At 41.9% G+C, this 23155-nt stretch overlaps 1 protein-coding gene across 1 annotated transcript; it reads left to right on the top strand.

Annotated features, from left to right (window-relative positions):
• The first annotated feature begins 709 nt into the window (after window positions 1-709).
• On the top strand, window positions 710-22920 carry LOC103531962 (core histone macro-H2A.2). Its single transcript, XM_008497659.2, has 9 exons — window positions 710-879; window positions 5931-6163; window positions 13802-13908; window positions 15241-15438; window positions 17056-17166; window positions 18907-19006; window positions 19866-19955; window positions 21907-22081; window positions 22191-22920. Exons 2-9 carry the CDS (start codon window positions 5992-5994, stop codon window positions 22354-22356), a joined length of 1119 nt encoding a protein of 372 aa, XP_008495881.1. The 5' UTR covers window positions 710-879; window positions 5931-5991; the 3' UTR covers window positions 22357-22920.
• Window positions 22921-23155: the final 235 nt, after the last annotated feature.

Consider the following 23155-nt stretch of genomic DNA (forward strand, 5'->3'; position numbering starts at 1 on the left):
GGAGCGGTGTCGAGGCCCGCTCCTCTCGTCTCCTCTCTTCCCCACTCCCGACCCACCTCCTCCTCCTCCTCCTCCCCCTCCTGCCGCTGCTCTCGTTCCTCTCTGACACCGCCCGGGAGGACCCAGGCCGTGTCCGGGCCGGGGGAAGGTACCGGGTGGCTTGAGGGGAAGGGGGCGTGTGGGGAGGGGAGGGGACGGCTCTGGGGAGGAACCGCCGCAGGGGACGGCTGGGGCGGGGGGGGGCGGCCCGACGGGAAGGGGGGGTCAGGGTGCTGGGGGGACGGGGGAGGTCAGGGCGCTGGGGGGTGCGGGGTGCGAGGCCTCCCTGGGGAGGGGGCGGGAAGGGGGGGGGGGCGGGAGAGTTTGCGCGGGAAAGCCGACGGCCGCTCCCCCCCCTCCCCTTCGCCGCGATTCAGGGCGCCTGCGCGGATGGGCATGGAGAGCGCATGCGATGCGCCCTCGCACCCCCTCCGGCCCGTCGCTCACCGGATGCTAACCAATCAGCGTGCTCTTTCCGAGCCCGAGGCTACGCGCCGGCCAATCATCGGGAGAGGCGGGGCGAGGGCCGAGGTCCCAGCCCCGCGTGTGGGCCAATGGGGGGGAGTGGGCGGGGCGGGCGTGTCTAGGCAACGGCGTGCGTGGGGCGGGGCTGCCGGTGCCGGGTGGTGTCGTGCTCGCTCCTCAGAGGTCCCGGGGTGGCTCTGGGGAACTGGAGGTGACCGGGCTGGTCCCCGAGAGCTCGGCACCTCTCAGCAAGGTCCAAAGAAGGCCGAGTGAATGCCCGGGCCCTTCACGTCAGCCTTCCTGTGCTGGGAGGGCGGGACAGCGGTTCCCGTTTGTGCGGGGGCGCTGACTGCGGGGTCCGTGAAGCGGCTTTTGGTAGGAACCTGTTCCGTGTCTGTCAGTGTGGAGCAGGCTAAGTCCAGGAGATGTGTTGGTTTCCCGCTGAATAACACTATGGTTGCCTCTTCCTGTTTTGTTCAGGCAACAAGGATCACGTTAGGGCTCCCAAGTTATTTTCCTGAAGTGGTGTTTGCATGCGGGCGTGCAGCCATTTGGTGACCCCCAGATAGAATGGGTTTGGATTGCTTGGCAGTTCCTAACAAGGACATCTCCCATCCCAGGCTGGAGGTGAGGGACGTGCAGGTGTCTTCATAGTCCTGCACACCCTTGATATTAGCCTCTGTCTGCTGGATTCAAGTTTCCTCAGTTTAAAGTGAGGACTCCTAGACGCTGAGCACAGGTGAACCATCTGGAAATGGTGTCCAAGCTGTTATCGGTGAATAAATTAAGAAAAAGTGCTTCTGGTACCAAGCGTTGGTAAGGCTGTCAGCCAGGACACCAGCTGTGCCTGAACATTTTACCTTTTGTGAGTTTCTGCTGTAGGTTCCCGTGTAATGTTTGCTGCTGAACCTCAAGTTGTCTGAGTAAGGGTGCTTGACATGCTGAGATCAATTTTAGTCTCCCAGATTACGTAGCCACTTGTAAAGGCCAGAAGGATAAACTGCAATGCCAGCTGTTTTAGTCTGGCTGGCAGTTTACCTAATCGTTCAAATATTTATCTGGCTACACTAGTTGCTAGTGTGTGTTTTGTATTGGGTGTAGCTATTAGCTTAGCCTAGCTCTGTCTGGTGTATGATGTTAAGAGCAACAGTCAGAATTTACTCCTTTCCACCTGTGTGTCCAGAGTTTTGGTGCTATGTTGTGCAAACTAAGCTTTCGTTTATAAAATGTTTTCTATGATTTTTTTTCTTTCGTGGAGAACATAGGTTTGATGTGTTTTAGGTATTTTGTAATGCATGGAACTTTCCAGTGTGTATCCATGCTTTCTTGCCAGATCTTGACATGATAATCTCTGAAACTGCTTCCTTGCCAGATGTTCAAGTTCAGCCTCAGGTGGAGGTCAAAATTTGTTTCTGTGTCTGAAGGTTATTCTTACTTTTTAAAAAATTAAATGTGCGCTTACTGCTTAAGATGATGATGATATTTTGTTTTTCTGAACATCTGTATAGGAAGGACTGAAAGGTGGTTTTAAGGTTACTTTGGTAAACCTTGATCTGTCAGGATGTGCTGTGGGATGCAGGTTGTACAGTGGTGAGGGGAATTGTCCCTCTGTTGTTCCAGTGCCCATGTGCAGCAGTCATCACTCCTCGTGTATAACCATGGTGAAAGAAAATGAGGTGTTAGTATCTGTAGTGGACAGACCTTCTGGAGAGTGGCAGGGAGGAAGAAGGGAAACATTGCTGGTTGTTTTGGACTCTGAAGAAGGTGTAAATCACAGAGCAAGGCCCAGCTTGCAAAAGTCTGCCCTACATTCATTAAATTGTAGAGAGCTGTGGGAGATGTGGCATCTACTGAATTCCCCATAGCAACACAGGGATGTTGGAGTCATGGCAGAGTAGGAGTGTGCCGTGACCAACCGAGGGATTGGAAACATTAATTGCTTTAAATTGCCCAAGCCTCATGATGTCGTGGTAGCCAGATATAGAGGCAGTTCTTCTCACTGACTGAGGGTGGACTTCACAGAAATGACAGGGCTGTGTTTTTTCATGGAGACTGTAGTTTATAGCTAGTGTGAAAGTAGAGATGATGAATCAGCTGGCAGGGGGGGAACTAGTGTGGGTAGACTCAAGTCCTTTTCAACTGATCAGCTATATCATCTAAAGAGAGCTTTGGAATGGTTCAGGTGAGTGCATCACATACGTGTCAGGGCTGAGCTGATGTGCAGTCCTCCAAGGTAAACCAAATCCCTGCCTGTGGGAGGAGTGAGCTAGCAGAGCCCAAATTCCTGGGGCCTTGCTGCAGATGACACACAGTTCTTCTGTGCAAGAGTTGAGGTCCCAAGGATCGATGGTCATCTGTGAACCATTCCCTTGGTGTCCACCCTCTAAGATGCCTGGTGTAGGCTGTAGCATAGCAAGCCCAGTGTACCACTTTTCTTTGTCCAAGTCCACATGAGTTGTATTCTGGCAGATGTGACTGTGCCATATCTTGGCTTTCTACCCAAAGTTGCCTCCATGGGATTCAAGATGAGGCGAGACCTTGCTGTTATATATGGCACTTGCCAGTATACCCTGGTCCATGTAAATTGCAAAGACTAAAAAGGCAGTGTTAGAATTTTGAAACTTCTTTTTTATTTAGGCTCTTGCAAAATTTGGAAAAACGTTTTTGGGATTCCAAAGCTTACCATAGCAGCAGGGGAGAAAACAACCAAGACTTGCTGTGAGAGAGAAGGGAAAAATACAGGGGTAGAGACAGAGGTGGAAAGTTTGCTGAGGCAACAGAAGCATGAGCCAGAAATGATTAATTAAACAAAAATGTATATAATGCAACAGCATGCCCCAGTGTGCTTTGCTATGTGAATATGTTTTGAATTTCTATCAGAGATATCAAGTGCCACCACAGTAGTTTATGTGGATGCAAACTCATGATGTTTGCTTTTTTTTTTTTTTCTTCATTGCTTTACACACAGTTAAGATGCGGTACTACGGGAGCACATATAGGAGAGATTAGCTTGATATTATTTTGATGTGTGGTTGCTTGCTGTGTACTCTTTCAGCCTGGCTCTCTGTAGGGAATTCAGTGCAGGACTGAAAATGTGCTGCTGGTATTACAGGAATCAGATGATATCCTAGTGCAAACATTAAGCCCCACCTTGAATTGAGTTATTGTTGCTCGTATTACTCATAAGAGAAGGTTGTTCCAGCAGTTTGCTTCTTTGACAGCTAGAAAACTAATTCCCAGCCTACATTTCTTCTTTAACTTGAATGTCAGTTACCACAAATTGAAGAGGACACTTCATAAGAGTTAATTGGTAGCATAATAGGAAATAGAAAGTTTAAAAAGGGTTGGTCACAGATTGTGGATTTCATAGAGCAAGAAGTCTGGAGGGAGGAACCTTGAGAGATCCCCTCATCCAGCCTCCCGTCCTGAGGCAAATCCGACACTGCCTGTTCCATTTCTGACATCCCATCTCTAACTGCTTTAAACTAACTTGTCCAGATGGGAAGATTCTGCCACCTCCCTGTCAGACCAAGTCCAGAGCTCCCCTCTCCTCCCTGCTACACAGCTTTTCTAAGAGTCCTGCCTTTCACATTATTTTTGTAGGGAGCACAACTCCATCCACCTTTTTTATGTCTCTAAAGACTATTATAATGTCTCCCAGCTTCTTTTCTCTGTCCCTATTACTTTGTCAGACATCTGGTCATTCTTATCACCTTTCTAGATTCTCATTGCTACATGTGTTCTGTTACCACCACTCACAATTCCTTGCAGGCTGTTCACAGGGAACTCCCAATGAGATGATGAGCACCATCAATTTTGAGGTAATAGGTTTATTTTTTAAATTCTTCCCAACTTTTGTTATCACGCCCACAGAATAAATTGAATTCTTCAAATCACCTCCTTACTTTTGTTTCCTTATTTCAAAGAAGGGAGTGGATACTGGGAATTAACCATCTGTGCCTTCAGTGGCAGAAATGCCATCTGTGGCAGACATGCTCTTTCTTTTTTTCAGAGGAGTGTATCTTGATCTGTTGTGTTGTAGCCAGGATCACAGCTAGACCACCAGGGGAGCTATCAAAATAGAGTTATAAAACAACTTTTGGAAATGTAGTGAAAATTTCCTCTTTTGTGGTTTCAAGTCAGAACTAGGGGTGCATCTATGGTTGCATGCACAATTTGAAGGAGTGGCTGACTCCAGGGTTTGTGTTCTGTTTACCTGCAATCTCACTGTTGTCAGAAAAACAAGGAGAAAATTAAATTTTTTTTTTTTGCTCCTATGTATAAACTAGACTGGCTTTTAATACAGGGAAAAAAACCCCACATCTTTGTGGCTTGATGGACAGAAAAACCTGGTAGCCAGTTCTTTTAAGATGAGAGATTAAAGACTTCCCCTTAGCTCCCAGGAGGAGGCCTCTGGGGCTCCCAGGAGCTGCTCTCAAGGTGATCCTGGGAAAATGATGAAAGCCCTGAAGTCTGTGAGCCCCCAGGGGCTCAGTTCCCGAGGCTCTGGCTGTAGGAAAGGAGGTGCTGGAAGCATAGCTGCTTGCCTGCTTCTCCTCTTCAGCCCCAAGAGTGGAATTGCCTGTATAAAAGATCTGTGAGGGGAGCAGTGTGTTTGTAGGTAGGTATTGGCTCCTTGTGTGTGAGCAGCACGACTTCTACTTAGAGGTGGCCCCAATATCTGCTTTTCAGCTTGTATAAAGCTGTCCACTGTTCCAGTTCTTCTCAACTGCTTTTAACTTGCTAAATTTAACACTCAGCATGGCAGTCTTCCATGCAGTGGATGTCTGCCTTGGTGTGATTTGTAGTTTGTATCTTTTCTGTTATTTTTTAAAAAAAATATAAATGTATTGTACATTGGATTATTTTTTTTTTTTAATATATTCTCCAAACCACTTGTTCTGTGATATTGCTACAGTAACAGTGTAGTAATCGAAAGAAAACCTATAGCAAATGTTCCAGTTCTCCAGATTTTAATGAGTAATATCTCAGCTTTAACAGGTATTGAAGAGTGGGTTTGGACGTTTTTCTACTGGAAGGACAAGGTAGTGTTGTAGCAAGACGAACCTCTTTTAGGGAACGGCACTTCAGGGTCCTACCACGTGTTCCAGCAGAGACTCACGAGTAGTGGTCTAAGCCTATAGTTCTCAGGGTTGACTAGCCTGGATCGGTGCTATTGCTCCAAGAGTGACTGAACTCTGCTGGCTAGCTCAGGAGTGAGCTGAGCCTGTGACTCAGGCCTCACCTTTCATTGGCCCCCTAATCCTGCTCATGCGCAGTGGGGGCCCGCCCTGGGCTTAACACAAGCTCATGCCCACTACCTGGCAATTAGTGGCACCTGGTTGCCTCATTTCACTACATAGTGTATAAAGATGTTTCTTACACGCTGAACACCAATCCCTTTTTTTTTTTTTTTTTTCTTGCAGTTTTTGGCTTCGAGCACTGGGATAAGGATCACCAGCAACTTGAAAAGCACAAAGCTGGAAGATGTCGGGGCGAAGTGGGAAGAAGAAAATGTCCAAGCTCTCCCGCTCAAGCAGGGCAGGCGTTATTTTCCCAGTGGGGAGGATGATGCGGTACCTAAAGAAAGGAACCTACAAGTACCGGATAGGGGTTGGAGCACCCGTTTACATGGCAGCTGTCATAGAGTACCTAGCAGGTAAACCAAGAGCCTCATCCTGGAAGTGCTGATCACACACAGAAGCCAGGGATATCCATGGGGTAGGATATGAGTGCATCCTGAAACTCAGGCGTGGCAAGTGCAGGATTTGTTGAAATTTGATTAAAATGCTAAGATGAATTTGCTTCTTGAAGAGGCTAAAGATGGGAATTTTCTCCTCTAGAGGCACCATGCTTGATCACTAGCTTGAAGGATTGTTTTTTTGTTGTTTTGTAGAGTGAGAAGTCACATCTAGGTAGTTTCTGTGCAAGTAAAAACCGGTATGAATTAGGCTTTTATTATATCCAGATGAAAAAAAAACCAGACAAACCCACCTTGTACATCTATTGTGCTTTTTAAGCAAACAAATTGCTGGCTACATTTCTCCTTGCAGAACCATGTCAAAGTGTTATGAACTTTTAAGGTTGTTCACTAGTATTTTAAAAAGTCCTTTGGGTTTGCCCAAGTGTATAAAGAAACTGTATCAGGGTTTAAATCCTTCCACGTACCCTGGGTTTTCTTTCCTTCTGAAGCTGACTTCAGCGGAAGTGGTAGGTGGCATACAATCTACTGTGATGTACTGCAATGTTTCAGACTGCCCCATGGTCATATCTGCTTGGTTTCTAGTGTAGTTGTGGAACATAGCACCTTAGCAAATTATCCCAACACCCAGTGGAGAGAGGATTCTGGTTCAGGCTATTTAGGTGTTACAGATCAAGACTGAGGTGCATTAGAGAATCTGTGAGGAGTCACAAGCCTGGATGGAATTAGTTGAGTGAGTTGTGTTTCAGTAACATAGTATATTTCCAGAGTGGCACAAAAGGAGTTTGCATGGGATCTGATTATCCTTGTAACTGTATGACAGTCTTTGTGCAAATATTGCTGTCTTTTTTACATATGAAAGCCTGTTCTTCCTACCAGACAATAAAAACAGTATTTGCTGTCAAAGGTGTGGATAAAATATGAAATAGTAACTATTTCACTATTAATAAATTAAGTTTCTGATGATGCCTGATAGCATGTTACAGAAACCTCCGTACTTGTCATCATTAATTGCGGGATGAGGATTTGTTTTCTGAGGCTGCTTCTGGAGTTGGAGAGAAAAAGTATTGCTTGTGTGGAAAAAATGTAAACAAAATGTTAGAGTTTGCATTTGTGTTCGCCCCCAGCTCTTCAAGTATTAAGTCCAAAAAAAGGAACTAGTTTTAAAATAAAATTATACGTCACTGAAAAGCAATATCAAAATCCAAGAGGGTGAGCATCATTTTACTGTGTAAGAACAAACATGTGTGTGCTAAGATTGTTTCATCATAGAGACAGATCGGTTCTCTAAGTGATTTTGGAGATCTTTTACTTCATTAAGAACATACATATAGTCATATTTGCACAGTTCTGTTTTGTACAATAAAAATGAAGTCTTGTAACTGCAGGAATCTCTCTCAGTGGAGCTGTACCAGGGAAGTCCATGACTTGCAGAGCTTGTTTACTGTCTGCAACCTGGAGTGCTGCTCAGCTGAGATGCTGCAGAGGCTGCAGGCAGGGGGAAAAGTGGAGGATTCATAGCTCTCATAGCTCCACTGCTCTACCACAGGGATTTTCAGCCTTGTTTTTGCTGGTAAGCCTCTGTATGTTTTCTAGTGGAAGTTCAGGCCTCTTCAGGAGGGTCATAAATACAAACGTCTCTATAGCCCTATGTGTTTGCTTTACTTTGTTGTCAAATCCCTTAGAAATCATTTACAGACTTCTAAATGTCTGGGTATTGCAAGATGGAAACAATATGACCTGGGTTTTGCAAATTACACTAACTTTTATAAATGAATAACATGCTGCTTGATGAGTCTACTGACCTTCAGTCTGGAGAGGAAGGCTTTTTGCCTTTTCCCACTCCACAGGGCCCTATAGTATTCGAAGGAGTTTCTAGGATAAACATTTGGAGATGCTGGTTCTGAGCTGTGGTGATTATTTCAAGGTGTAGTAATAAATTGTCAGCAGCACATCTGGTATATGCAGCATTTTGGTAGTGCAGACTGAGTTATGGTCATCTTTTTATAACATACAGTGCAGCAGTGTTTACCTATTACCTGAACTAGAACAGTGTATATGTTGGCTCTGCTTCTGGCTAGTCAGTGCAGCTTAATTTAAATCTTTAACATGGCAAGGGCAGATAATGGGCCTTCATTTTGTTTCAGGAAAAAAAGAATGTGTGGTCAGCCAAGCAAGACAGTTGCTAGATGTGTAGGCTGGGGGCCCACATAAACTCTAAGAGAATATTATTGTAAGCTCCCTCACTCCAGCCCTGCATATGCTGTAACAAGATGGAGTCAAACACCTGAGCAAACACCTATTGCTTATTGATAGTGGTCTTTCCAAAACAAGGTTTCTGTGCTTCATCCAGAATTTTGTTTGTAAAGATTAGAAAGATGGAGAGTTCTATTAAAAAAACAATGTTGTAACATGTAAGCCTGCTGATATCCTTATTCCTGATATATGCATGTGAATATAGTCTTTGGTTTTAGGAAACCTTTAGACACAAAATGTCCTTTTCCAGGGCTGTTGTCAAAAAGGTTATTACATATTAAACTGTTAAAGTTTTTTAATAGTATCTGATACTTCCTATAGCAAATTCCAGTTTTCTCTCATGGACTTGCAACTCTGAAATGGTGGCTACACAGGCTCAACTCCTGCTACTGCTTCAGGCTAGATCTGTGAGGGTGGGAGTAAGGGATTCTTGTTCTTAAACTATTTCACAGAAACCAGCTGAACCATGATTTTTTGTTAAAACATCCCTGAAAACTTCTCTTCACCTGGGTCCTTCTCTGCATTTGAGCAAAGAAAGCTTCATGAAAAGGGTGATTTCTGCCACCCCAGAGAAATTGGTTTGGCCAAACTAACTCTGCAAAAATGAGAGGTTGCTCATGAAGAGACATCTTTGATTTCAACAGCTAAAATCCATGGAGTCTTGGTCCTCATTGCACATGCTCCAGTCTTTCCCAGTGCTGCCCAGCCTGCTTATGCATCATCCCCCCCATGGAGCATGCCCCAAACTCTCAGCTGAAGAGATTAATTAAATTAATGAATTAAATAACAAACCTCACAGCTAGAGTATGCCCATGAAGTGGGAAGGGCAGGCTGGAACTAACTGGATAAGCAGATGAGGCTAGGAACAGGTTCCACATTGGTCAGAGGAGACTGGGAATAGATTGTAACATTCTGGGGAGACAATGGTTATGGGAAAAAAATACTGATGTTAGAGACAGAGCTGGGGATGGATCTGGCTAGTGGGGACAGTCGAATTGATGGGCAAATAAATGACAAGGGGTGTTAAAAAATCCTGCCAGGAAGCTGGAAAGTAAGTTGGAAAAACAGGGCATAGGCAAAGATTGGATGAAGCTGATAATGAATAACCTAGAAAGGAACACTGAGCCCAAGTATTAGTACAACTGGGATGGGAGAAACAGAGACCATCCAGGAAGGGAAACTGAGATACAAGTCTCAGGTGTGGATTGCTGAGGAATGGAGAACGGGCTCCATGGGGAAGCAAGTCATGGCTGGAATAGGGGCAAGGTTGATGAGGCTGGAAGGGCCAAACAGGACCAGAGCTGTGTGATAGCATTTATCCAGGACCAGTTATATTTCTGTGAGTGATCAGCCCTACACGTGGTCTGTTGGTTGCTCTGAAGCATTGAGCCTCTTGACTGGCAACATCTGGGTAGTGCATGTTCATCTTGAGCATCCTTTATTCCCAGGTGCCACATGTGGTTCAGACTGTCCTTTGGCTTTGTTGCATGTTCTGTGTTAGGAGCTATAAGATCCACACTTTTCCCTTTGTATGCAAATTCACTTGTGGCTGTACCCGACAGATATTGTCAATTCCAAATCTTTGGCTTGGCAACCCCATAGTTAAAGTGCCTGCAATCATCTCAATGTATCTCAAGAAGAGGTACTTTTACCTCAACTGGAAAGCTTTTGTGAAGAAGATCTCATCAGTGTTCCAAGGCTTTTTTTTTTTTTTTTCCTCCTAATCTCTGTATGCTCTTTTAGATCTTAGGCTTGAAAAACATATTGCAAAACTGCAGCTTAATTCCTATCCAGAAGGGTGTGTTCATGGGAACAGTGTTGAAGTCTGCTGGCTTCAGAGTTAAAACTCCATGAAAAATAGGCCTTGGCTCCATTGGATTGATGAACTTTGGAACAGATGCATCCTAGACTATGCTCTGAGCATGCACGAGGCTGGCTACAAGTATCGTCATCTAAATGAAACATCAGCTGCATGTGTCCTGTAATGCACCTTCCCAAAATGCAGGCAAAGAATACAGATGCTTCTTGTTCAGGAAGCAGAAGACATGTGGATGGTGTGCTGGTCAGAGGAACTCACAGAAAATATCAATGGAATGCCACCTTCCCTAAATTGGGACAGAATACCACACCAGCAAATACCTTCTCCTTCAAGGGACACCAGCTGGCAAACACCTCTGTCTGTTTTACTCATTTGCTGTCAAGGGACAGATGGAGCAGGTATTGCAAATGGAGGACCAAGGACTCCATCGTCTGATACATCTTTTCAGAGCAAAGGTATTATTGGGTATATTTGTACATGGTAGTGTAACAGCAACTGTCAAACCTTATTCTAAAGGGGAAGTGGAGAACAAGATAACCTGTCTGATACCTTTCTGTTGTCAGTAGTTCTCATATACCTGAGCTGTGCTCAGCTGAGCAAATAACTTTGTTCTGGCTATGATGCTTTTAGTTGCCAGACACTCCGAATTTTTTTATCCATCAGCTAGAGAAACCATTTTTTCCTGTATGTGACAGGATAAGAAAATATAATCTCATTCAGGATGCAGCTTGGCTGCTGCTTATGTCAGATGGAAGACTGTTATGTTCTTCCCTGGTCCCAGGTGTTTATCAGACAGGATAAAAGGCTCTTTTAGAGTGGGTGTTGGGTAGTGTCAGTGGGTAGATTTGAGCATTGTGCTGTTGGCATACTTTCAGTGTCTGTCTGAGCTTGAGGTTTAACTGTAGAGTGTATAAATGAGCTTCTAGCTGTCTGCACTGAAGATCTCTGAAGTTATGCTCCCAGTGTGGAGGCTTCTTGTGTAGATTTTGGATCTTGATGAAAATAATCTTGAAGCAAGATTATTTCACCTTCCACTTTGGCTCTTAATGTCTGCTGCTGAGAGGATGTAAAGTAAAACCAACATGTCTGAGAATATCAAGGTGCCCAATTTCAAAAGAGCTTGTTATAGCAGAGGACTTCATTAAAGGATCTGTATTCTCAGACTGGTCTCCTTAGAGTTCAGGTAGCCTCAGCTGTCAAGATATTTCTGCTTGAAATGTTTTTTTTTTCTAGGGATTTGTTCTTAGCAGCAGAGGATGTGACAACCGAGGCCTCCAGATTTGGTGTTGCATTTTGCAAGTACCATTTTATGTTCTTAAGACTAAATTGTTGCCTTCAGTGTTAGAGCAATATGCATAAAGGCAATTGGTAGAAGGAGGTAAGGCAATTATTTACCCATGCAAATAATTGTCATCCTTTGATGAGTAATATGCATATTACACAGTCTGCCATACATCATCTCTCCTTGGATTCCCTTCTTACCAGTGTCCTGTGGTAGAGGGCTGGCATTTGAGTGTTCTGCATTTTTTGCTCTTAACATTAGGCAGAGGACATTTGAGTGCACCATCAGGATGCTGCTGGCCAAAGGACCCAGAACCTGGGTGAGCACACAGGTAGCAGGATGTGCCTGTTGTTGGCACATCTGAAAGAACTTCAGAATTACCACACAGGTAAGTATATGTTGCCTTTTTTTTTTTTTTTTTTTTTGGTCTGTTTTCCCCTCTGCCCCCTCCAATGCAATCTTGCTCTGCTATCAGCACCAAGCTGCAAAACTCACTGGAGAAGTCTGAATCTCTTTTCTTGCTTCATGCTGGTCTGCCCAGTGGATGGCAGTGTGTTTCTGCTGTCTGCTGCTGCTTTAGCTGCACTTGCAGAGGTCTGGGAGAACTTCCAGACTCCACAGCAGTGAATATAGCTGGACTGCACAGAATCTTTTTTCAGTCTCCTCTGAAATCCGAGTCAAACACTCCAAAGTCAGGAAATGCCAGGACAGAGGTTCCTACCCTAACTCCTAGTGCTACTGGACTCAGTGTGTATTTGTGGTGTGATAATATTTCTGATTATCAGATCACATGCTGCTTTTTCCTCATGGCAGTGCCCTAATTATTGCTACTACAGTGCCAGTGCTCCCTAAAATTAAGTGCTTGTCTTTGCTAATTTGATAATGTCTCTTGAAAGTTTTTGCATGAATAATTGTAAGTTTTCAACTGAAATTCATTGCAAATATGCACATTATTCTAAACAATGGATTTTACGTCTCCAACATTCAGTTCAGTACATATGCTGTATAGGAAAAACTGTATGACAAAAAAACCTGTATGACACTTCTGTTATTCTGAGTGAAATTGCAAGCTTGTATTTTTCCCATGAACCAAGAGATAAATCTCTTGTTAAAATCCTTTGGATTTTAGCCAGAGAGCATCATGGGGATTTCCACTAGCTTTTTCATGAACTAGCTTTTTCTTTTATAGAAGTTAGAGTTGCTTATTTAGTTGATAAAAAGGAGTAAGATATCATTAATAGGATAGGCTGTAATTTTCTCACCCTGTTACTGACAGATGTAAATACAAAAAAACCAAAAAAAACCAGAAGGCAGGGACACTGGATATTTTAAGATGAAACAAGATGTGATTATGATTTTTATGATCATTTGGAACAAAACATTCCCTACTTCCTTCTCAGTGTTTCAGCAGAATTCTTACCTGAGAAATAACTTCTCAGTAGGGGCCAGACTGTGTAAGTTAATGAATTATACTGGTTTAAATAAACTGAAAAAAGATGTGTCTGTGTTTCCTGTAAAACAATAAGGAAAAGCTCAATGACTCTAGTCACATAATAAATGTTACTGCAAATTTAGATAAACTACTTCTGAAATGACCTTGTGTTCCCAGAGATCTAGAAGGACATTTCAACCAACAGTTCATGCATTTGAAGCTCTTATGTTGTCTCTGCTTGCCTCTAAGTCAAACCTTTTATACCTTGTTCTGAAATGAAGCTTCTCACAGATTTTCAATGCCATTTAATGCAGAATTGCAGTATTGCCTGGCTAGTTTGTTGGCTTTCAAATTATTTCTTTAAATGCACCTCAGTCTTCGTCTTACCTGGTCCTGAGAATCCTTGCTGTTTTGTCCAAACTGTCTGCACTAGATTTGGGGTTTTATTGCATGCTTTACTGTTTTATTGTTACAGGGTTAGTGATAAGTTTTGGACTGTTGATGTACATTTTTATAGGGTCTTTTGTGGGTTTTGGAAATAATGCTACTTCAGGAAGAAGTTACATGAGCTAAGCTTACTGTGTTTTCTGCTAGCTATCCCTCAGGGAATTAGGAAGGACAAATTATTACACATAAATTTACAAATATATTTAATGTGGTTTGGTTTCTGTCTTTCAGTAGCAAAGACCATTTAAATTGTCTTTTACCCTGAAAAAGTAAATGGATAATAAAAATGTGGATATAGGGTGTACATAAGTTATGGTTTTTTTCCTCTTTACCTCTTATTTTTTATCTCTGTGTTTACAGCTGAAATTCTAGAATTGGCAGGAAATGCAGCACGGGACAACAAGAAAGGAAGAATTGCCCCCAGACACATCCTCCTGGCAGTTGCAAATGATGAGGAACTTAATCAGGTACCTGTTTGCATTTCAGTCTGAGAGTTACATGCTGTGGCCTGAATGAAGCTGCTACCAAAGATAAGAAACAGTTTAGCCTGACACATAAATAAGATGACAATCATTTATAGTAGAAGAAGGCAAGATTGTTCCCAGTTGAATAAAAGCAAAAAGGAAGGTTCTGCAAGCAAGCAAAGAAGAACATTTTCATCTTAAATCCTCTAGATATAATTTTTGCTTCTTTCATAATTCTTTGAGTCCTGTTGAACAGGGTAAACTCGATGCTTAATTTTTAACTTGGCAGCAATGTAAAGAAAATGTTCCATGTGGAAGAACTTTCTTCAAAAGCTGCAGGAATGTGTGTTTTCTATTATACAATCTGTGAGGGCCCATCTTGGGCAGGGTTCTGGCTCACTTTCTGCTATTGCTGCCTCCAGGACTGCCTCCTGCTCTGTGTGCCCAGGCCCCATTAGCACCCAGACTGTGGTTTGTAGTGCATTGAATCTGAGGATCACTTGTGGAGTTGTTTCTGCTAAACTTGTTGAGGGGGAAGAGAGATCATGGCACAAGCTGTGAATTGCAGCATTGAGGGGTTCCAGAATGCTTCACTCTGCATCAGAGGATCTCTTCTTGGTTTTGGCCCCACATGATGATAGATGACATCATTCACACTTTGAAAGATTCCTGCACTTAATTTGAAAATGTGGTGCATGTGAAGTCATCAAGCTCTGTTTCCAGTCAGGGGGACTGAGAAGTCAAAAGAGAGGCCAGGAGAGAGGGAAAAGCATGCTAACCCTGCCAGCCCTTTCCCTGCTCACTGGCCTATGAATTAGGGATTAGATCTACTGTTGTCCATCAGGAATTAGTCAGATTTGTCCTGCACCTAATGACACAGCCCATTCCTGTTGTTCAGTTCTGCAAAGCAGGTTCTTGGGACTCATGCTAAATTTATTTCCCTGATCTACAACCAGTTGTTCTTTGATCAGGGCTGTGGTGCAATCATTTTTAAAGTAGCCTGCAGGTGCTTATCATCTCCTCTTACTCTCACTCAATGCTTGTGAGTCACCAAGGACATGTATGCAGAAAGACCAGCACTGAAAGAGAGAAGAGTGGCTGACCTGTACACTAACAGGATTCTCTGGGGTGTGCTGGCTGACCTTTCAGGTTTCTCGCTGTTGTGGATTTTCTCCCTCATAGTTTTTGGTGGTGGTTTTGTTCATGAAAAAGGGATGAGACACAGTGCTTTGAGAAGTGTAGACTTTACTCGCATGCATGTAGTATAGCAAAAGTAGCTCAAGTGCAGACTTTGAGCATCTGTAATGTGTTCCTTTATGTTGCTTTTCCTTGCAGTTGCTGAAAGGTGTGACTATTGCAAGTGGAGGTGTCCTGCCCAGAATTCAGCCAGAGCTTCTAGCCAAGAAACGGGGTGCCAAAGGCAAGACTGAGACCATCCTTTCACCTGCTCCTGAGAAGAAGGGAAGGAAATCCATGGTGAACAAAAAGAGTGGGAAGAAGACAAAGTCTACCAAAGCCCGGCCACCGAAAAAGGTAAACATGAGTCAGATACAGGATTCCAGAGGTGTGGGAGAGGGAGTGGATCAAAACCAACGTAAGATTTTCAGGAGAAATAAATTCGCCCTTCTGTATTGTTTGTTTGTAACCACTAGGAATAGGAGGTAGCAGTTGGTAATAGTTTTTTTCTCTGAACTTCAGGAGCAAAGGCAAACACAGTATTTTTGTAATGTTATTTTGGTAACAAAACCATTGAAAGCTTTGAGGAAAACTTTTCAGATTTCCATGTCACCCATTGCAATACTTTCTTGGTAACTGTGTTGAATCTCTTTATCTCCATGCTGTGTGGCAGTGAACTCCAGCTTTAAAACTGAAGGAAGCTGTATTTTAAAACATTTTCTGCCTAAGAAATGCCACATCTTCAGCTTTGTACAGTTACCAGGCTGCTGTTAAAGATTTTTCCCTGTCCAGAGAACTTGTCCTGACATGGTACAGAACTGTCATTTTTACAAGCTCTTTGTTGCATGTGTTCTTAGGTGTGCTGTTGTTACTGGTTCTTAAAAGAGCAGTGTGAAGAATAAAGGAATGAGAACTTGACCACTGCACCTTCCCTTACAATTGCCCATCTTCTACCACCATTCAAAGTGGTTAAATTTGATAAAGCAGTAACCCAGCTCAGTGCTCTTAGCTTGTAATTCCAGAGCATGCATCTTAAAATACTGCTAAATTTTTGATTGGTTAGAATTAAATTATATTAACCTTTGACATAGATGTTTTAAACTTGGATTAAGCGTGTCTTCCTGTAGGCCTCTGAGCTTTAATACATTTTAATAGCTGAGAATATGTAGAAAGAACTTTTTAAAAGAAAACAGAGTTGCTCAGTAGGATACGTAATAGGATGGCTCTGTGTATTGATCTCAGCTACCACCTTACATTTAATTGTGTGCATGTAGAATTTTGTACTTGCTAGGAATTTACATATTTTTTGGCATACCTTAAAGTAGATACTGAGAGATGTGAGGAGATACTCCTGCAGCCCTGGTAGATAGAGGTTTGCAGCTTCATGAGCCAGTCTGCATGAAGGAGTGTGTCCCACACGGGGCATTTTGCATTGCAGCTTCAGCTATTGGGTATTTCATTTTGTCATTCCAACTTCTTGTATATAGGTGTGATGGCTTGCTTCTCTCAATATGGATTCAGATCTATGATCTGAAAATGAGATTTAGGATCTTTTTTTTTCTGCTCATAAAGTTGTTTTTTGCTTCAGAATGGAGTATTTGACTGGGTTACCAAGTTACTAAGTTAGATTTAGTATGAGCTCTGCTCTATTAGCAGCAAAAATAAACTAGCACACCCACCTGTAACTACAACCTTAATTGTCAGAAAAACTACAGATGGGCGTGGGTGCACCAACTCATAATGTGACTACAGATGTATGCAGTGCCTCAGATGACCCACTAATGTTTTAGCATTACATAAACAGTGAAGAACACTATTATTACATAATGTTTGGGGATTAAAAGGCTCTGAGTAATTTATTGATTGGAGGAGATTTGTTGCAACTGATTAAATCTGTTCTTTACTGAATAATGGTAGATGTTGATTTTTATTTTTTGTCCTTTGAGAGTTCTTGCTTTTTTCCTCTTCAAATAGAGCAAACAAAAGGATAATGAAAAAGAAGGAGCTTCAAATTCAACATCTGAAGATGGACCTGGGGATGGTTTCACTATCTTGTCCTCCAAGAGCCTTGTTCCAGGACAAAAGGTAAGGAGAGTTACAACAGACTGTGAGCCTAGCAATGGAGTCTAGATGATTTTGATGTAATAAATACAAAATCTTCTCAACATTCTTACATAGTGGTACCAAATTTTAAGCCAAATCTCATTCAAGTCATGGGTGTGGTGGAGGGTCTCAAAAATATATCTGCAGATAAAAGATTACCAAGAATAATGCTTGGCTCTCTATTCTCTATGATAGAGTACCAGACTGATTTGTTTCTTGGCCTAAAGTGTATGGGAGTTTTGTTCAGTTTGGACTTGGCTATGCTGTGCCTGATATAGTGCCAAACCAGGTTTAACCTTCTAGACTATTTATTATTTATAAAAGAGTATTTCTGGGCCAGGTCCCAGGATCACTCAGAACTTCTACATGTTGGTTTATGCCAGAAGCCTGAGTGCTCCATCTGAAAGTGGGCTGTGGGGCACTGTTCTCTCACTGTTCAAACTGAGGACTTCACTAGAGCTGCAGAGCATGCCTGCTTCTCAGCACAGACTGTTGGACTGCCCCTGGCCAGAATTATAAAACTGTCCCACTAAAATACCTGCATGTCCAATGTGTACAGCCAATTGTCTGTTCCATTTTCATTATTTTTTTCCTCTATACCCACCAATAGAGGAGAGAGTTTGCCTTAATTTTTGGACCCTCTGAATGAAATTGGAGTTCTTCTTACAAATTTAGTTCTGGAGATATAGTCAAGACTTTAAAATACTGTTACTGTTATAATTATTACCAATAGTAAGGTCATCTGGCAAAAGTGTTCTTCCTGAAGCTGCTTCTATAAGCCCTCAGGACTGGTGGTATATTCTGTTGTATGAAGCACCATTCAAGCATTCAGTCCACCTGATCCCATCTCTTGCTAATGCAGTGGTGTAGAATGGGGCCAGACACATCCTAGATCCAGTAAATTGCTGAAAGTAGTAGTTTGGCTAGGTAAATGAAATTTGGATTTCTTTTATTAGGGCTCTGTCCTGTCTGAGAATCTGTTTAATTTCTCTTTCTTCTCTAAAATGGGCAGGGCTTACTGTTAGGACATATGTACTACTGTAGATCTTGGAAGAAATGAGGTGTGCTGGGCACATGATCACCAACTCTGGAGTCTTCTTGATAGTGTTTCTGTCCTCTGTTTTTGTTCAAAGTGATGAGGCTGTGAAATCAGAGGAGCAGCCTTTTTGAGCACCCTAAAGCATCAATTTTTGGCAAGTTACTGGTATCCTGATGTGTGGGTGGTAAAGCATTCCTTGTTTTATTTATGCCAGGAAGTCAAAGGGAAATCAATTACTTGGGTGTTGGAGACTTAGTAGATCAGCATAGTGTTCAGCCCTTCTTCTCAGCTTCTGAAGTATTTTAGTGGGGGCAAGTGCTTTCTATAGGAGAAAAACTTTATATTTTTAATATTTTTCTCCTTAAACAAAAGCATTTCCTAATTTAGCTATGCTTTTTTTTTCTTGCTTTTTTTTTTTTTTCAGAAGTGTCATGCTAGAACAGGAATTTTCTAGATGTAACAACTTCTGGATCAAGCTCCCAAGCTGTGGGTATATCACAAAACAGTCTGAGTGGTGTACAAATTAAAGGCTAAAATCAGATTCACACATATTGAACACAATAAAACTGCAGATCTCTGAAAGACTGAATCTAGCTTTCTTTCACTTTTAGTTTTTTAGTATGAAAATGAGTTTGCACTTGGGTTACTATTTTTATTCCTGCTCTCTTATTATTATTTTACAGCTTTCTCTGACACAGAGTGACATCAGCCATATTGGCTCCATGAAAGTAGAAGGCATTGTTCACCCCACCACTGCTGAAATAGACCTCAAGGAGGAAATAGGTGAGGCTCTGCTACATGCAGAAAAAACACATCTAGAGTTGGAGCTGTAGCCTGAGATCCTGTCCTCTTTCATCTGAGTCTTCCCCAGGCCATAAAATACTGCTTACAACACTTCTGAAAAGCAGGCTGGATCTGACTAGGTATAACAGGCTAATTACCAGTTTATCTTTTGTTAATGATGTCTTATACCGATCAAAACACAGATAATTTGTTGAGGCACATGAGCAGCAAAGGTGTAAAGAAACATTATTGTGGCCTTTATTGGATTATATATATATATATAAAGTTATTATATATTAATAAGTCTTCTAATCTTGCTTTTCACTGTAAATTTTACATACTGTAGAAATACACATGTACAAAGCCTTATGCTGCTCATGTGAAAAAAAAAAAAAGGAAATATTACTGCTGATGTACAAGAGGGAAGTAAAGAGATAAGCAGTCATCTGCAGAGAGGCAAAGAATCCAGCAGCAGGCTTTTGGAGCATTGTTTATATAGTCATTTATCAAGACATTAACTGGGATCCCATCTGTGCTTATTTTGGGAAGTAGTAGAATTTGTGTGCTGAGTTGATTTTGGAGGCTGCAAATCTGAGTCCTGAAAATCCCATTCTTCATTGTTTTAGCCATAAGCCAGAGTAAGGTAACATTGTTACAGATAATTATGAATTAATTTCACGAATTAACATATAGGGATGTAAAAAGTAAACTGTAGCTGTGACTGGACAGTGGTAAACATAAACTTCAGCTGCTGCTGCTAAGGGGGAGCAGGATAAGATGTAAACAATGTTCTTGTTTTAAATAACATAGAGTTGTTTTATGCTTTGAAGCCAAGGCCTCTTGCTCTGTGTCCTTGCAGGCAAGGCATTGGAAAAGGCTGGAGGGAAGGAGTTTTTAGAAACAGTGAAAGAGCTTCGCAAATCTCAAGGACCTCTGGAAGTTGCAGAAGGTAAAAAGGATACTGTGCTTTCTTTTGATAACAGCTCATTCTTTGTGTTCTTTTCTCTAGACATTCTGGTCTGGTGTGATTGTACGTGTGCCTTTGCTTATGTGATGTAACTGTCTCTGTTTCTCATACAAATAGAGCACAAATCTCATACAGGCTGATATGGACAGCCTGCTTAGGGAAGAAGAAGGGAGTAGAATAGGATACCTGTGTGCTGTGCACATCCAGTCTTTGATCTTCTCAGTCCACCATAAGTTACAGCAAGCTGATTAATTTCTGTCTGTGAGAGTCCAAAAATGAAGAAAAAACTTCTGCTGTCACCTGTGTGCCATCTTCCCTGTTCCATTTTTGTACTGCTTTGCTTAGTCAGGATCAGAAACAGTTCTCAGTCTAAGATAAGAGCTATAAGAACAGCCATAGTTTATAAATTATCTGGATTTATGTATATTTAATGAACAGTATAATCCAAACAACTATCTTGCTTTGAACAGAAATAAAGATGTAATATGATCTTTAGAACACACATGCTTTTTGGAAGAGCAATTGCTGCTCTTCTCCCAGGCACAACAGCTACATTATAGAAACACAAGTTGTAGAAGAGCTCCCTGAAAATGTTTAACACATGAGTAATAGTGAATAGTTTGGATTTTGAGATTGTCTTCCTTTGTCAAAAAAAGTTCATGTGGGTTAAACGTGGCTGGAGGCATATAGAGCAAAGTTGCAATACATCTTCCAGTGCCTTGTTTGTTTTAGTATCTCAGTACCCAAGAAACTTCAGTGCACTGAATAATCTAGTTTTTTACATTTCCTAAATGAATAGCTTCATTTTATAATCTCAAATGACAGGAACAATTATGTACAAGATACTTTGCTTTACTTTTGCATTGAATCAAAAATATATGTTGTAATATCAAAGCAAGCTACTTTTCTCTGTCAATATCAGTACCTAACCAGAGAATGCTATCATGCTATTAAGCCAGTCCTAGGAAAGGAGGTAATCTTAGTTTAACAGATATGAAAAAAGTACACTCTCAAGCATTGTGTTTTGTTGCTGTGCTTGAAATTGCCCCTTCTACTGGTTTGGAGACAAATGACAATAAGTGGTTGTTAATGACAAGTAGTCTACTGCCAACACTTGAGCTCCAGCCTAATGGGCTGGAATTCAGGTGCTGCTCACAGCAAACTTGTGTTGTTTGCAGTCAGTTTCCTCTCTCAACAGAATACCTCTGTGATGGTGGATATGTCAATAAATCCAAGTTTTTAATCTTTGCACAGCTTGCACACTTGCACAGCTAATTTCAGGGTGTTTAACCTGAGATTCCCAAGACACTGCTTTTCAGTAGCCCTAATAGTCACAGCTTCAACAAAAGCAAACTGATGCCGTGCTGTGAAGTCTCTAGGTCCTGGAAAAAGAATATATTTCCTGAAAAATCAATCTGAGATTCCTAATTGAACATAGCTGGTGGGGACCTTCAACATACATTTTTTATTTTCATGTCATTGTCTGAAGTGGGTCTAAATATTACTCCCTAATACTCTGGAGCTGTAATGATGATGCAGGCTGCCTGTTCAACATATTCAGATAGGGCTGTGACAGCACTGCAGAAATATCTATGGGGAAATTAATGACCCTGTGTTCAGTGCAATGTTTTGATACTTTGCACATAAGAAATACAGAGGCTCTGCTGATTGAGGAAGCTATAAAATATTATTGAATAACTGTTTGTTAATCAAATGAGCTCCAGGTTCTTTGGCCTCCAAAGAAATAATAATTGATCACAAAGGTGATGACACAACAGTCAAATTGTAATTTCAAAGGAGCCATTGTGGCATACCTTAATCCCTTGTGTGTCTCATTGGTGAGGTAATTTAATTAAGGAATCACTTTGGATTGAGAGGTCATTGCAGGGTGGTTTCTGTTCCAAACTAAATGCAGTATTTTCATTTGTGTTAGCTGCACTTACTCAGTCTAGCGGCCTAGCAGCAAAGTTTGTCATCCACTGTCACATCCCACAGTGGGGCTCAGAAAAGTGTGAAGAGCAGCTTGAGGAGACTATCAAGAACTGTTTAACAGCTGCAGAAGACAAGAAGCTGAAATCCGTGGCTTTCCCCCCATTTCCCAGTGGCAGGTAGGACCTCAGCAGCAGCTCTGGCTTCTTCCTTTCAGCATCACATGTACAAAGTGCTTGCACAGGTGGCAGACACTCACTTGTTCTGTTTTCTTACCCTACCACACAGAAACTGCTTCCCAAAACAGACGGCAGCCCAGGTGACTCTAAGAGCTATTTCCACCCATTTTGACAGCACCAGCTCTTCTTCCTTGAAGAACATTTACTTTCTGCTCTTCGACAGTGAAAGTATTGGCATCTATGTGCAAGAAATGGCGAAGCTTGACACTAAGTAGCAGTGGCAGCCAAATGAAACTTTATTTTTCAACAAACTTGAGTAGTATTAAAAGCATCTGAGGTGGGTTTTATTTTTTCAGTGTGGTGAGGAGGGGGAGTGGTAGTAGTGTGATGTGTTGTGACTTGATGAAGAACTGTGACTAGAGATGAGAGGGGTTTAGTCCAATTTCTTCATGCTGTCAGCTTCCTCTAGCCATTTATATCACCTTAAGCACTTGAGTTATGATCTCTTTTCAGGAGTTTGTTTAGTGTCCCTTGTTATTTTAGTTTAGAAATTTTTTAAGAGTAACCTCATTTTAGACTTGTAGTGGTGAATTTTCCATGCACACACAGACACACTTTAAAGAAAGCTCTTTAAAATATTCTGCTCCCTTTTCCCCTCCAATGAGAACAGATAGTAAGCTTCTGCCTCCAGGCCACAGAGAGGGGAAAAGGATTTTAGAAGTGATGCACGAGGAGCTTCTGTTTTGCTTTTAATTCACAATAATCTCTGTAATTACTGAGAATATTTCGTGGTGATTTTGTTTGTTTTATAAGAAAAAAAGAAAAAGATGTGTCAAGTGTGGTTATTGTTACAAACTCAACTTTTTACTCTAGGAATTTCTCATCTTAAAAAAAAAAAAGACAACCAACAGCAGCATCTGTAGTTAGGTGCTTGCTATCTCACACTTAGTACACAACTCTTCTGGCTCTTTTTGCTGTATAGACTAGAAATGACATAATTAAAGTTGCTGTGGAGATGTTGACACAAAACTGCATTATATTCTGTGGAGTTCCAGGATTGCCATTGCCTCCTCA

Source organism: Calypte anna, chromosome 6 (genome assembly GCF_003957555.1).
Source record: "Calypte anna isolate BGI_N300 chromosome 6, bCalAnn1_v1.p, whole genome shotgun sequence".
Classification (NCBI taxonomy): Eukaryota; Metazoa; Chordata; class Aves; order Apodiformes; family Trochilidae; genus Calypte; species Calypte anna.

Coding starts and splice junctions, on each gene's coding strand:
- LOC103531962 (XM_008497659.2), top strand. CDS start 5,992: ATGTCGGGGCGAAGTGGGAAGAAGAAAATGTCCAAGCTCTCCCGCTCA. Junction 15,439..17,055: donor AAGCCCGGCCACCGAAAAAG/GTAAACATGAGT, acceptor CTCTTCAAATAG/AGCAAACAAAAGGATAATGA. Junction 19,956..21,906: donor ACCTCTGGAAGTTGCAGAAG/GTAAAAAGGATA, acceptor CATTTGTGTTAG/CTGCACTTACTCAGTCTAGC.